The sequence below is a fragment of the Lepisosteus oculatus genome, chromosome 4 (genome assembly GCF_040954835.1).
Source record: "Lepisosteus oculatus isolate fLepOcu1 chromosome 4, fLepOcu1.hap2, whole genome shotgun sequence".
Lineage (NCBI taxonomy): Eukaryota > Metazoa > Chordata > Actinopteri > Semionotiformes > Lepisosteidae > Lepisosteus > Lepisosteus oculatus.
In genome coordinates, this window is record NC_090699.1 from 28,783,483 (window position 1) to 28,795,424 (window position 11,942).

Consider the following 11,942-nt stretch of genomic DNA (forward strand, 5'->3'; position numbering starts at 1 on the left):
GTTACACCCTGTGTCTTTTTCACACCTTCTCCCTACCTCTCGAAGTCTCCCCATTTCCACACCCCTCCTTTCCTCTCTTTAACTCTCTCACCACAGTCGCCAGCACACTCAGTCCATGTACATCCTGCTGAACAGCACTATGGAGTCTACAATGGTGCTCTGCTCTCTTTAGGGAATGTTCTGCATGGAAGTGCAATCCTGTCCTTCCTCTGGATTTTCAGCATAAAGGCATATTCTGTAGGGAACTGTAAAAGTTTACAAATGAAAACACAGCAGTATACGTTTTCCATACATTGCAGTTTTCACCTCTTAGAGCAAAGTTCGCACCAGAGCAAAAACTCTTAGACGTCTCCTGACGGTATGCCAGAGTCCCCACTGCAGGGAGGCCGGGTGACTGGGTCATGGCTGCAGGGGGCGGGCGTGGCATCAGGCGCAGCCGCTCTTGTGTGCCAGCTTGTTACATCCACCTGTCGGAGCCAGCTTCTTTATAGAAGTCTAGAGCACTTCACCACGGCACATCGCCATGGTAACACACAAAAACAAGGGCCAGGGAGGCGCAAAAAAAAGTGTCTCTCACATCCGAGACAAACAAACAGCTACAAGGGGAGGAAATTGAACAAGCTTATGAAGAAAGGATTATAAAAAACACAAGTCTGGGGCAACTACCACCTAAGGGATTTATTGTTCCACTACTCATTTTGTCTTTAAAAGATGGTACATTGAAGTCAGTCTCAGTGGGTTTGCCTGGTTGGAGAGCCCACGGTGTGTGTTGCTGAGCCCAAGATGAGCGGCCCCTAACTGTGGCCCCTCTCTCAGCTGCTGGGAAGGGGAAGAGGCTCTCTCTCTGCGCCCACGAATGCCGGGCGCTGGAAAACATGGGCATCGTGACCTCCAGGTGAGCAATGCCAGTGAACTGGCCAAGGTTGCCAATCTCTCCTCTTCAAAACTTTAAGCTTGGGATAGGGTTACAATCAGGTTCATGACTGGGGTTTTAAGGGGACATATAAAGAATATGTTGCATTGTAGCAGCCTAGATAGGGATCCTTCCTGATGAAACTGGGATCAAATCTATTGATAAGTAACTGAATGAATGTGATGGGCCAGATGGACTCTCATTAGTCACCTTTGTTATGTTTATAAGGAGTAGACAATGCATGGAAAGGGAAACCACTGTAAGAGGCCATCACATTCATTACCACCACTTCTTTGAGAAGGTTCCTTATGAAACCAGGAAGGTTCCTTCTTTTAAATAAAAGCACAATGTTGTAGACAAGACAGAGAGGAATTGACTATTTTACTCTAGTGTAAAGAATGTTGCTAGCACAATAGACCACCATAGATACAAATGTTACTGTAACATTATTCGTAGGGGTGGTGTTATGATTACCATTTGGGATGAAGTGAGGTTGGTGTCAGAGAATTTGTATATACGTTATGTATTACTCAGATGAACATGTGCCAGCAATGACCTGTAGATGATGAGTGCACTTCTATTCTATTAACTAGAATGATGAAATTGCCTGCAGATGTTGTTACACAGTACACAGTACGGATACAACCTTGTGAAAAAGATGTATTGTCTTGTGCTGTCCTGTGAATCTTTTCTCACTCAGTCCATGTATTTCTCCGGCCCTCAGAGTGGGCAGGTGTCGGACAGCACCTTCAATTGAACCCCGAAATGCTTGGGAACCCCGACACAGTGCACCCTACCGAGAGTGTAACGGTACTGCAAACAGCCAGCACTGCCCTGCCCTGCCCCCCTCTCAGCCTTTCTCTCTGCAGCCAGGTAGAGTCTGTCTGTGTTTCCACAGATGCTTCATCACCTTATCTCTGTAGTCAGGGAAGTGGTTTCTACTCCATATGCGTTTCTAGTGTGCTAATTTGGAAAGGAGCCTACTCTCCCAGCACAGTACAGCATACCGAAGGAAAAGTGTGAAACTATACTATATTAAAATGAGTATCCTTAATCCATAGTGGCAATGTGTTGTTTTCTAGCACACCTGCACTGAATTAACATCAGCCTTAAACATGAATATCAACAGCAGGCTGTATCTGATGTACAGGAGAGGGATACAAGATACTGTGTGTGCAGTGTTTTCTGCTTTGGGGTTCAACAGGCACTTATTATCTATGTGTCGGGGCTGCTCAGCTGTTCCCACCTCACTCTGTTTTTCCTGTGTGCACGTGCCAGGCCCTGGTGAAGTACTGACCCCCGCGGTACCTGAGCGGCTGGCCGTAGAGAGGGGGTACGTCACGGCACAGCAGGTCTACAACCTCCTGAATGCTGAGGCCGGAGAGCCAGCATTGCACAACCCTAACTACATCCTCATTCTGGACTGCCGCAGCGCAGAGAGGTAAAACACACACTGGCATTACATTCCCTTGATCTGATTCTTGAGCTGTCGGAGTAATGAGTGTGTGTCCTTGTGTGCCATTAACCTTAGCTAGGCTCTGTTGCGCAGGTGCTATGTCCATGTTATAACACAGGCTATTTGTGTGTTCACAGATATAAGCAGTGCCACCTGGTGACAGCGCGGGCGAGTCTGACAGTGCTGCACCCTGAGCTGGGCTGCCTGATCACCCGGGGACAGCTTCAGGAGTACAGCATCATCCTGCTGTATGCAGAAGAGGGACACAGTCCAGGTAACACACCTGCGTACTGACTCATGCTGGAACACTGGGCCATTGAGAGACAAATATAAATATAGGAAAAAACACATATGAAGCCATTCAGTTGCTTTTGCTCATTTGTTTTTCTAGTTTAATTAATTGCATTTATACTGTGTGTTTTAACCAAAGTGCTTTATACTGTATATATATGGCATATGAGAGAACACTCTTTATCCATCAATGGGGTGACACATAGCATCCCTACTGCACCTTATGCCCCACTACTCTGCAGATCTGATCAAGATGTGAGAGATAACTTAATCAGTTATGTTAAGGGGGGACTGGACCGACACTTACCCAGGACACTCTTACTCCTACAAACAGCCATGGGATCTTTAATGGCCCAGTAGGCAGTGTCATCGCCAAGCAGCCTGCTCTATTCAGATCTCAGAAACTAAGCAAGGCTGGGCCTGGACAGTCCTGGGATAGGAGACCTCTAAGGAAGGCGAGGTTACTTCTGCCAGTATTATTCTTACAGTCCTCTTACACTGTTTGCCCCACACCTCTGTTTCAGAGGTAGATTTAACAAGTTTATTAACTGTATCTCACTTGTTTAAAAATCCCCTTTCTTGACATGCTTGCTCTCATTTTAAATATTTAATGTCAAACAAACAGCATTTGGCTACTTGTGCCAAGTGATCGATACACGTTGCATAGGTCAGAGCATGTGAAAAATATATCATTGTGGCTCAATTGCTCTCAAAACTCAGAGGCTTTTAAAGGTCTCACAGCTAAAGTGCAGCACCTCGGAAAAAACAAAATCCTAACTTGTGCCTCAGTTTCCTCTTTTGTGTGTCAGTGGGCAGTGAGAAGGCCAGGGCAGACTCGCCGACTCTGCAGCGCTGCTTCTTCCAGCTCAGCTCTCTCGGCATGGACCCTGTCATCCTGCTGGGGGGCTTCTCTGCATTCCACCGCCTGTACCCCTTCCTGTGCACGCCACGCATGGTGCTGTTGGAGCCAGAGCGCCGCGCCCTCACTATCTACCCCTCCGAGATCCTGGAGGGGGCGCTGTACCAGGGCTCGGCCGCCCAGGCGCAGGACTACCGCATCATCAAGAACCTGCACATTACCCACGTGGTCAACGCCACGGCGGAGTGCCCTGACGCCTTCCCCCGCACCCTGCGCTACCTGCGGCTGCGGCTCAGCGACGACACACAGCAGGACATGGGCGAGGCCCTGCCCCTGGCCACGCAGTTCATCGCCGGGGCGCTGCGCGGGGGAGCGGGCCGCGTGCTGGTGCACTGCAGCCTGGGCCGCAGCCGGAGCTCGGCGCTCACGATCGCCTTCCTCATGGAGCACCATCGCTGGTCGCTGCGCCACGCCTACCGCTGGCTGCAGGAGCGCCGGGCTTGCGCTGCGCCCAACGCTGGCTTCTTGCGCCAGCTGGCTGCCTACGAGGAGAAGCTCTTTGGCCAGAGGCTCACCTCGCTGGACGACATCCGCCTCTAAAGTCAATAACTGATACTCCAAGATCAACACCCTTCCACTCGCCGTTCTGCCGGACAGCTGCGGGCCCTGCTGACACGGAAGGCCAAGATCCACCGAGAGGACATTCAGGGCTGCAGACCAGTCTTGGACAGCCACCACGGCTCACCACAATCATATCAGATGCGCCACTTGGGGCAAGATGGGGGTGCCCTCTCCACCTTCAACTACCCTCGGCAAGTTGTTCAGTCATTTCCATCTCCCAGTTCTGTTCAAAATGTCATCTGTACTCATTCAGTGTTTCTATTTAGACTGTTTTTAAGCCGTAGATGTCTGTTTCACATGTGTGAACTGCACACTTTACTGAGGAAGCTGATATTTTCCATTGCTATGTCTCTATACTCCACAGCCCTTCTGCACTTCTGGGGTCCCCTGTCCATACTCCCACTGTTTACAGGGCAAGTTTGCACATGATTTCATTGGTTTCTACCATGCTGACACTGGAAGTTGTGAGATATACCCTAGACAAAACAATCAACATTTAACCTGGATGGTACTCTGAGCTAAAGTAGTTCAGTGATCGTGGTTTGTTAGTAAGTGATGAAAGTTAATACTGGCCACTGCCACAGATTATGTGATAGCCTGTACAAGTTACCAACTTCAAATAAATTGTAAAATTGAGATACTATGGAATTACCAGCAGCAGCAGAAAATGATGCTTAGTTCATGACACCAGCTAAGTACCTAAGTATGTAAATAATATTGTCCCTCCTAATAATTTGGTTTGATTATAATGGAGTAAATTCATGGACAAAGAAAATACAGGCAAATTAGTGTAAAATGCAAAGGAAGTCCACAGAAAAGTGGGAGGCTGCCCTGCAGAATTACCCTGGTGATGTTTCGGAAGGACAGAACCAAGGCCACTCCCTGCCCCAGTGGGAGGAGAATAGGGTCTATTCAGGTCCCTCTCCAGAGCTCAGTGGGCCTCTGTACTGCACAGCAGCACTAGAAAGACTGAAAAGCTGTTCAACTGGCAAGCGCTATAGACAGACAACAGCAGAACACTCTGCGTGCTTATAGTACGTTTTAGGTGCACAGTGCTGAATTCAAATCCAGCCACCAAGTGACCAAAATAAAAAAAAAAACAAGAAAGGCTTTTGTTCTTGTTGTATAATACAGATTGTATTATAGTTGTTAAAACCGTAAGAGTACTGCACATTGTATTGTGGGAGTTTAAAAAATGTCCAGCAAAATTTGACATGGTAAGAAAGGCTGCGATACTCAGGCAGCTCAGGTTCAGGGACTTTTTAAAAACTGAAAGTCAGATGCAAAAAGTGGTGTATTTCTCTGGTGGTCCTCAGAAATATTTATAAGGAGATCCATATTAACCTTTTCAGCGGTCGTTACAGCTCAATGTAGGTCTGCACTAGGTCAGATAATTCTGCTTGAAACAAAGAGCCAATGTTTACAATTGCATTTGAACAATGTGCCTCCCAAATGGATCCTGAATGTACAGTTCTAAGTTCTATCTCTGATTAAAATTATACTGCTCCAGCAGCCTGTTCTGTTTACATGCCTATCTTTTGGAAATCTAGGGTGTTAAAGTGTACTGTAGCTGTGCACTGTAAGGAGATACAAGTGTTTTTCACTGTCCCAGTCCATTGCTGTCCTACAGTGCATTTAAATTACTGTCCTACTACAGGTCAGTAGAAAGCTATCAGACTGTATCCAGAGAACAGATTTGTAGCCTGAATTTCCCCAATCATTTTAGGATTTACAATAGCAAAAGTAGATTAGGGCTTTTTTAAATGCCATGTAAAGCCAAGAAGAATTTTAACATAAATGATTAAGCGCTGGTGGGGTCAGAAAGTAAAGAAATCTCAAGTTTAGGGACACGAATTTGAATCAGGAGTTTGCGGCTGTGCAGCCTCAGGGTCTTGTAAGATTCCAGCTGAAATCTGAACGAATAAATGGGAACAGTTATATCCTTAATTAGGACAGTCAAACGTATTCCAGGTATCTAATTATCCATTTCAAACATGCTCATAAAGCCCGCAGCACAACATCTCTCCAAGATCAGTGCTGTAGTCCTTTTCTGTGTATCTCGCTGGTGGAGTTAATGTTGCTCCCAAGAAGGAGGGGGGCAGAGTGTCTCCGCAGGTATCTCCTCCTTGACTGTAAACCTGACATTTAGGCTGGAGTCTGCCGTTAGACCCTACAACCCAGCCTGCTGATTGATCCACTCTTGCAGAAGCTGGTTGGCTACAGCAAAGGGAGGGGGAACCCAGAAAGAGGGGTTCCCCCCTTCGCCACGACGTGGTGGCCCCCCCCTGCTGAGGGCTCCTCTCACCTCTGCCACACTGAACCACCGGGCTTCCTCCAGCTCCGCACCACTCAGACTGACCTACAGGGACCACAACGGGACAGTCCTCAGATACAGCTGCACACAGAGGCCTGCGTCTGCATTTTCTACCTGCTACCGTCCTTGTAACAACAGACAAAATAACAGACTACAGCAAGCCAGGCTTGGAGATCCTGCACTTCAGTGATATATTAAGTATTAGCAAATGAATGGTTACATTATTACAATGCTAGCTTTTTGTCAGTGTAAAAAGGGACATTCCGGTTGAAAGCAATATTCTCAAAAGCGGGACGTCAACAATTAGAGAAGGCTGAGGAACGGTGGTCTTAAGTAGAGCTAACTCGGGCACACAGACAGGCTGGAAAGACAGACGGCGAAGATGCTACCTGTGTGCTGCCTGGGTTCACTGTGGCATGGCACGCCACCATGAGGGAGCTGTGTGGAAAGGGCCAGTGTTGGGAACCAGTGTAGTTCAGAGACTGCACCTCCAGTCCTACCTCCTCTGCCACCTCCCGCCTCACTGTCTCCTCCACTGTCTCTCCTGCAGGGAGTGACACAGAGTACCGATGACAAGGCACTCTAATATAGACTATCACAATCCCACATGGCACGCTGACAATAACAGGCAGCACTGACATGTGTACTCTGAGCACCACATTATATAACGAAAGAGAACACAGCCCATTTGGAGAGATCTAGGATTTCCCTGCTTGCTGTTATTTTTATTCTTATCTTTTAATGTCTGTTATTATTGTGAGTGCACAGCTGATTGCTATATAAAAGATTAAAAGTAAACTACAATGTGACAACTGGGACAGATAAGTGATCGATATGTATAAGGATCGTTCACTGGGTACAACCAAACAACCTTCAATGCACTTTTAAATGCTGATACCAGTTCAGATGTCTAGCATATTCTTATGAGATTTATGAGTTCACAAATCCTGTCTCACAATGCACAAATTTCCCTGCAGACCTGCTGTGACGGTTACAGTGTGTGTGTGTTGGCTGTACGGGGCAGCTCACCCATGTCACAGAACCCAGCCAGTGCACTGTACAAGCCCCTGGGGAAGGAAGGCTGCCGTGCCAGCAAACACTGCCTGCCATCCGTCACCAGCACGATCGCCACCGGCGCCATCTAGAGGACAAAACCACTCCTGAGCACACTGTGTCATACTCATCTCACCTTCGTACCACTTCCTGCATTTCCCCGTGTGGGGTTGAGCTACTGCTGTCTTTGCATCCTGGTAAAATCAAACATACAGCATACTAATCATGCCAGGCAAGCCGGAGGGCCTTTTGTTTCTTATTTTTGCATTTAACAGATGCTAAAAGATGTACTTGATTCAAGAACTGTTCGACTCGGTAACATTTTGAGGTAAAATGAAAAATGTAATTAGTTAATTATATCTGATTAAGTAACTGAGTGAATTAACTGAACAGGTCGATGCAACAGCAGTGAAATCAGGAATATCACAGTGTACAGTTTATAGCTGCATGCCCTCCTGTGACCTCAGCCCTCAGGCCAATGTCTGCTTACTTGTGGGTAGTAGGTAATCCTGCTGGTCTGGCACACCCGCTGGCTGCCAGCCTGGTTTCTTTTAGTAGGCAGCCCATTGGCACTAGAGTAACTGTGGGTCTGGTGCCAATGAATCAAGGCATGACCCTAAAAATACACCGGGGCACATAGTCAAGGCAGTGCAGACAAACACAAAAACACACACTCATTTTACAAAGGTGATAAGTAAAAAGACTTAGAGCTCCCTTTTGAATTTCTGGCCCCAAAGACCAGAGTAGGTTATCCCTGGTTAGGAGCAGCATTACAACAGTGCAGCTGTAGTCTCAACTCCATATAAAACAAGCAAAACTTTAATTTGGTACTTGATGGTGGCTTTCTGTTTGCCAGGGCTTTGGCATTGCTGCTGTCCAATGGAAACTTTGTTTAATCTTTTATTTATAATCAGACAAGACAATTTAATAAAATTCACATTTACTACATTGCCCAGGGGATGAATTTTATACAGCAAGGCAACATCCCACCCAGGCTTTAAATCCATGATCTTCTGGTAGGGAGTCCAGAGTTCTATCCACTAGTTCCATCAAAGCATAGTCAAACAAACACAGTGTGTTGTCTTGCCCTGATATCTGAGTCTAAGTTTTGATGTAATCCAAGCTAGGATTAGCTTTTGCATTTCTACATCATACTGTAAGTCAGCTTGCTGCCATGTAGCTCCCTCTTGTAGGTGCAGGTGTAGTGTGAAGGCGAGAGACTTATACCCGGGACACTGGTGAGACATCCTGTCCTGGCAGCAGAAAGAAAGCCTTCTTCAGGTCCACAAAGACGCCCCCACAGAGCTCCTCCACAGCCTCACGCTCCAGGCCACCTGAAGCAAACAGCCAGTCATTACAGCACCACAGCGTCAAACTCGCATCTTACTGCGAGAACAAAGAACAGCTCTCTTCCACAGTGTCACACCTTCTCTCTTCCACATGTCAGATTGTCATGTCAGATATTTTTGTAAAATTTTGCTTTGTATTGGTGTAAGCACCAGTACTGTTCAAAATACGACGTTACTTATAGATGGCATTAAAAAGTTAAAATCTTTACCTATTCATGAATGTTTACTGATTTTTCTTATGAAAAAACACAGGCTGCATTCTGGGAGTTTTTTTGCTTACCAGCTGTTAGGGAGGTTTAATTTTTTTGTTTTGCTCTTACCAACATCAAGGGAAAACTGTGCCACTTGATTCTCTGAGCAGCCAATCAGAAATGACTCCTCCAGTAGCTGCTCATCTCTATCCAGCTTTCTCAGGATTCCTTTCACATCTGGAAGAAGGAAAGTGCATGTATAAACGCTCACAAGCTGCAAGCTTCAAAATGAGACAGTCTGCATGTTTCTTCTGTTTTATTCATTTTTTGTTGTTAAGGTGTTTCAAATACATTTCATGCAATTCTATGGTGATCTTCAACTGAAGCTTTAACCATTTTGTTTTATGATATTTTATAGTGCAAGATGTAGTCCTTTAACTTTATGGATGTCAAACAGAGACATGGCACAGCAGTGTGGGCCCTGGGTTCAATTATGGGATGGGAGGCACATGTTCACCTCGTGTTTTCATGGGGGTGTTCAAGGTGTGCCAGCTTCCTTCCACCTTCCAATCACATGCTGCTGAGGATAAGTCTTGTCCCTGTATATGTATGCTTCCCCTGCAATGAACTGGTGTATACTTCCAGACCTTGCTTATTCCTGCCCTGTGCCAGTTCACCAGCCTTCCCCTCCGCTGGGACCCTGGCTGGCTCACCTGCCGCCTGCAGTATGGCTGCACGATACCCTCCCTGCTCGGCCTTGTGCAGCAGGGGTGCCAGTCTGTGGTAGAGGAGGAAACTGCCAGACTGCAGCGCCAGTTGACACGCCTCATCATCCTCCTTCAGACGCAGCAGGTAGCTGCAGTCAGACAGATGGACAGCACCACAGCAAGGTTTCAAACTACTATTTGCACACTAACTGGACTTGTCCATTGGCATTGCACTGCATTGAGGTGATCATTCGTTAATGAGCTGCAAGGTATTCAAGAACACCCCCCAATCCATTGAGTGCTTCTTCTAGATTTTAGCATCACGTGTACTTTAATCCAGTTGCATAATTACAGTAGTTCTTTATGTCAAAGTACAGCACTGAAATATATTGGAAGGAGGAATATCTGATGATTACTGGTTTTGTAAGTTAGTTGCCCCAAAAAATATAAATGTAAACTGTAGTCATATTCTGCCAGTTTCCCAGAACATGAATCCCAGGCCCTACAGGTAAAACACGTCCTCTAATCCATTTTTAATCCATCTGAATCCTTAAGATAAAAGCCTATACTTATAAACTGTGACATAAATTACGAATTTTGAATGGAACAAAAAAAAAACTAGAACACTGCAACCTTCAAAGCAGGAACTTTGAGCACCCCAGATCTATGCCAGTCTAAACATGTCTATTAAGACTGCTGGTAGGTAAACTGACCGCATCTGGGACACATAGCTGGAGTATGGCCTCCAGCCCAGCAACCTGCTTCTGAAGAGAATCTGTGCAGCCCAGCGCATTCTTCCGCCCCCGTCTCTAACTGCCCCAGAGCTTGGTCTCCGAACACTACTGCAGGACTCCTGTGGCAAAAACGATTACAGGCAGGGAGGAAAGAGAGAGACTGAAGGGATAAATAATACCGTGAGAGATCAGATTTTCTCTAGAACTTTGAGAAAAAAAAGGATGTTAATCTTTGAAGAAATGGGTGCCACTTTAATAAAATTTCCTGGTCACTTATGGTACATTGAGCAAACGCGTTGTAAACATTTCAACTTCTTTGAACAGCAGTGGATTCCACATTTATTTGGCTTTTCACTTTTAAAAATCAAACCTCCTGTTTCATTGCACAACAATACTATTCCAAACGTATTCCGAAATTTGTTTTCCCATGAATTACTATCAAAAGCATATATAATATATAATTCACAATTTCCGAATATTTGTATTCCGATTTTAACCAGTCTTAAAGCTCGTGGAACACTGAACACTTATGTGGAGACGCGAATCTCCATATAAGTAAAATGCGCAATTTATATCTCCCCTTAAAAGAATTGCCTGTTCTAAACGTGTTCCTAACATAGAATTACAGAAAGGGTTAGAAAGCATAATACAAAGGGATACTGCCTATTTGATGAAGAATGATTTCAAAGGTCGTACGACTTTAAATTCTGACACTTAGCTGTATAAATCGCGCTACCTTCTCTTCCCCAAATAGAACCGCAGCTAGCAAACAGTAACCAGGACCTTTGCGGACTGTAAAATAAAACAAACTACAGGCCAAACAACTCAATTTGAACAGAACACTAACGACAAACTCTAAAGTTAAGAGGCGGGTACAGAGTCCCAGTTTCACATTTTCATAATAGGCACCGTGACCCGGAGACAGACTGTCGAAAGTGCTCATGCGAAAACGAAGGGGCTGTCTGCCTTTAGTAGGCACTGTACCTAATAATACCATACGGAATATAGCAGCAATCGCTAGCACAATTATGATATTGTTATTGCTTCAGTATTTTAGAAATCGGCTAAGCAGACTGTCTTGAAGATGTTAACTTCTTTTAAAGTCTGCCTTCGGGAGGGCAGACTTTTATATTAGGATCGTTATAACATTAATGGGGGTGGATGTTCAGCGTTATTGATACAAGTGGTTGTTTGGCCGTGATAAATATTTACACGTGGATGCTTTCAGCGACACAAAGCGTAGGAGGAGGAGTTTATAACTCTTCCTATGTGTTAATGTTGTTACAGAATACCATGAATGTACCAGCTGTGCAGATTGCTTTCTAGCCATGTCTACTGTTCAAACTGTGTGCACATTAATTTGTAACGTAAGCATGTTTATGTGCATATACAATATAGGTTAAAGTAGTTCAAGTAGGTAGCTGAGTCAGCATGCCTAGGCTGAAAAACACAAT

At 45.5% G+C, this 11,942-nt stretch overlaps 2 protein-coding genes across 2 annotated transcripts; one reads left to right on the forward strand and one right to left on the reverse strand.

Moving 5' to 3' along the window:
* The first annotated feature begins 360 nt into the window (after positions 1-360).
* Positions 361-4,119, forward strand: LOC102698204 (serine/threonine/tyrosine-interacting-like protein 1). Its single transcript, XM_069187832.1, has 6 exons — positions 361-430; positions 817-895; positions 1,638-1,786; positions 2,192-2,354; positions 2,507-2,643; positions 3,470-4,119. Exons 1-6 carry the CDS (start codon positions 361-363, stop codon positions 4,117-4,119), a joined length of 1,248 nt encoding a protein of 415 aa, XP_069043933.1.
* On the reverse strand, positions 2,735-11,392 carry nudt13 (nudix (nucleoside diphosphate linked moiety X)-type motif 13). Its single transcript, XM_006630538.3, has 9 exons — positions 11,225-11,392; positions 10,468-10,607; positions 9,761-9,903; positions 9,177-9,284; positions 8,735-8,841; positions 7,998-8,123; positions 7,484-7,595; positions 6,844-6,998; positions 2,735-6,499 (listed from the first exon to the last, which is right to left on the reverse strand). Exons 2-9 carry the CDS (start codon positions 10,545-10,547, stop codon positions 6,311-6,313), a joined length of 1,020 nt encoding a protein of 339 aa, XP_006630601.1. The 5' UTR covers positions 10,548-10,607; positions 11,225-11,392; the 3' UTR covers positions 2,735-6,310.
* Between the last annotated feature and the right edge of the window lie 550 nt (positions 11,393-11,942).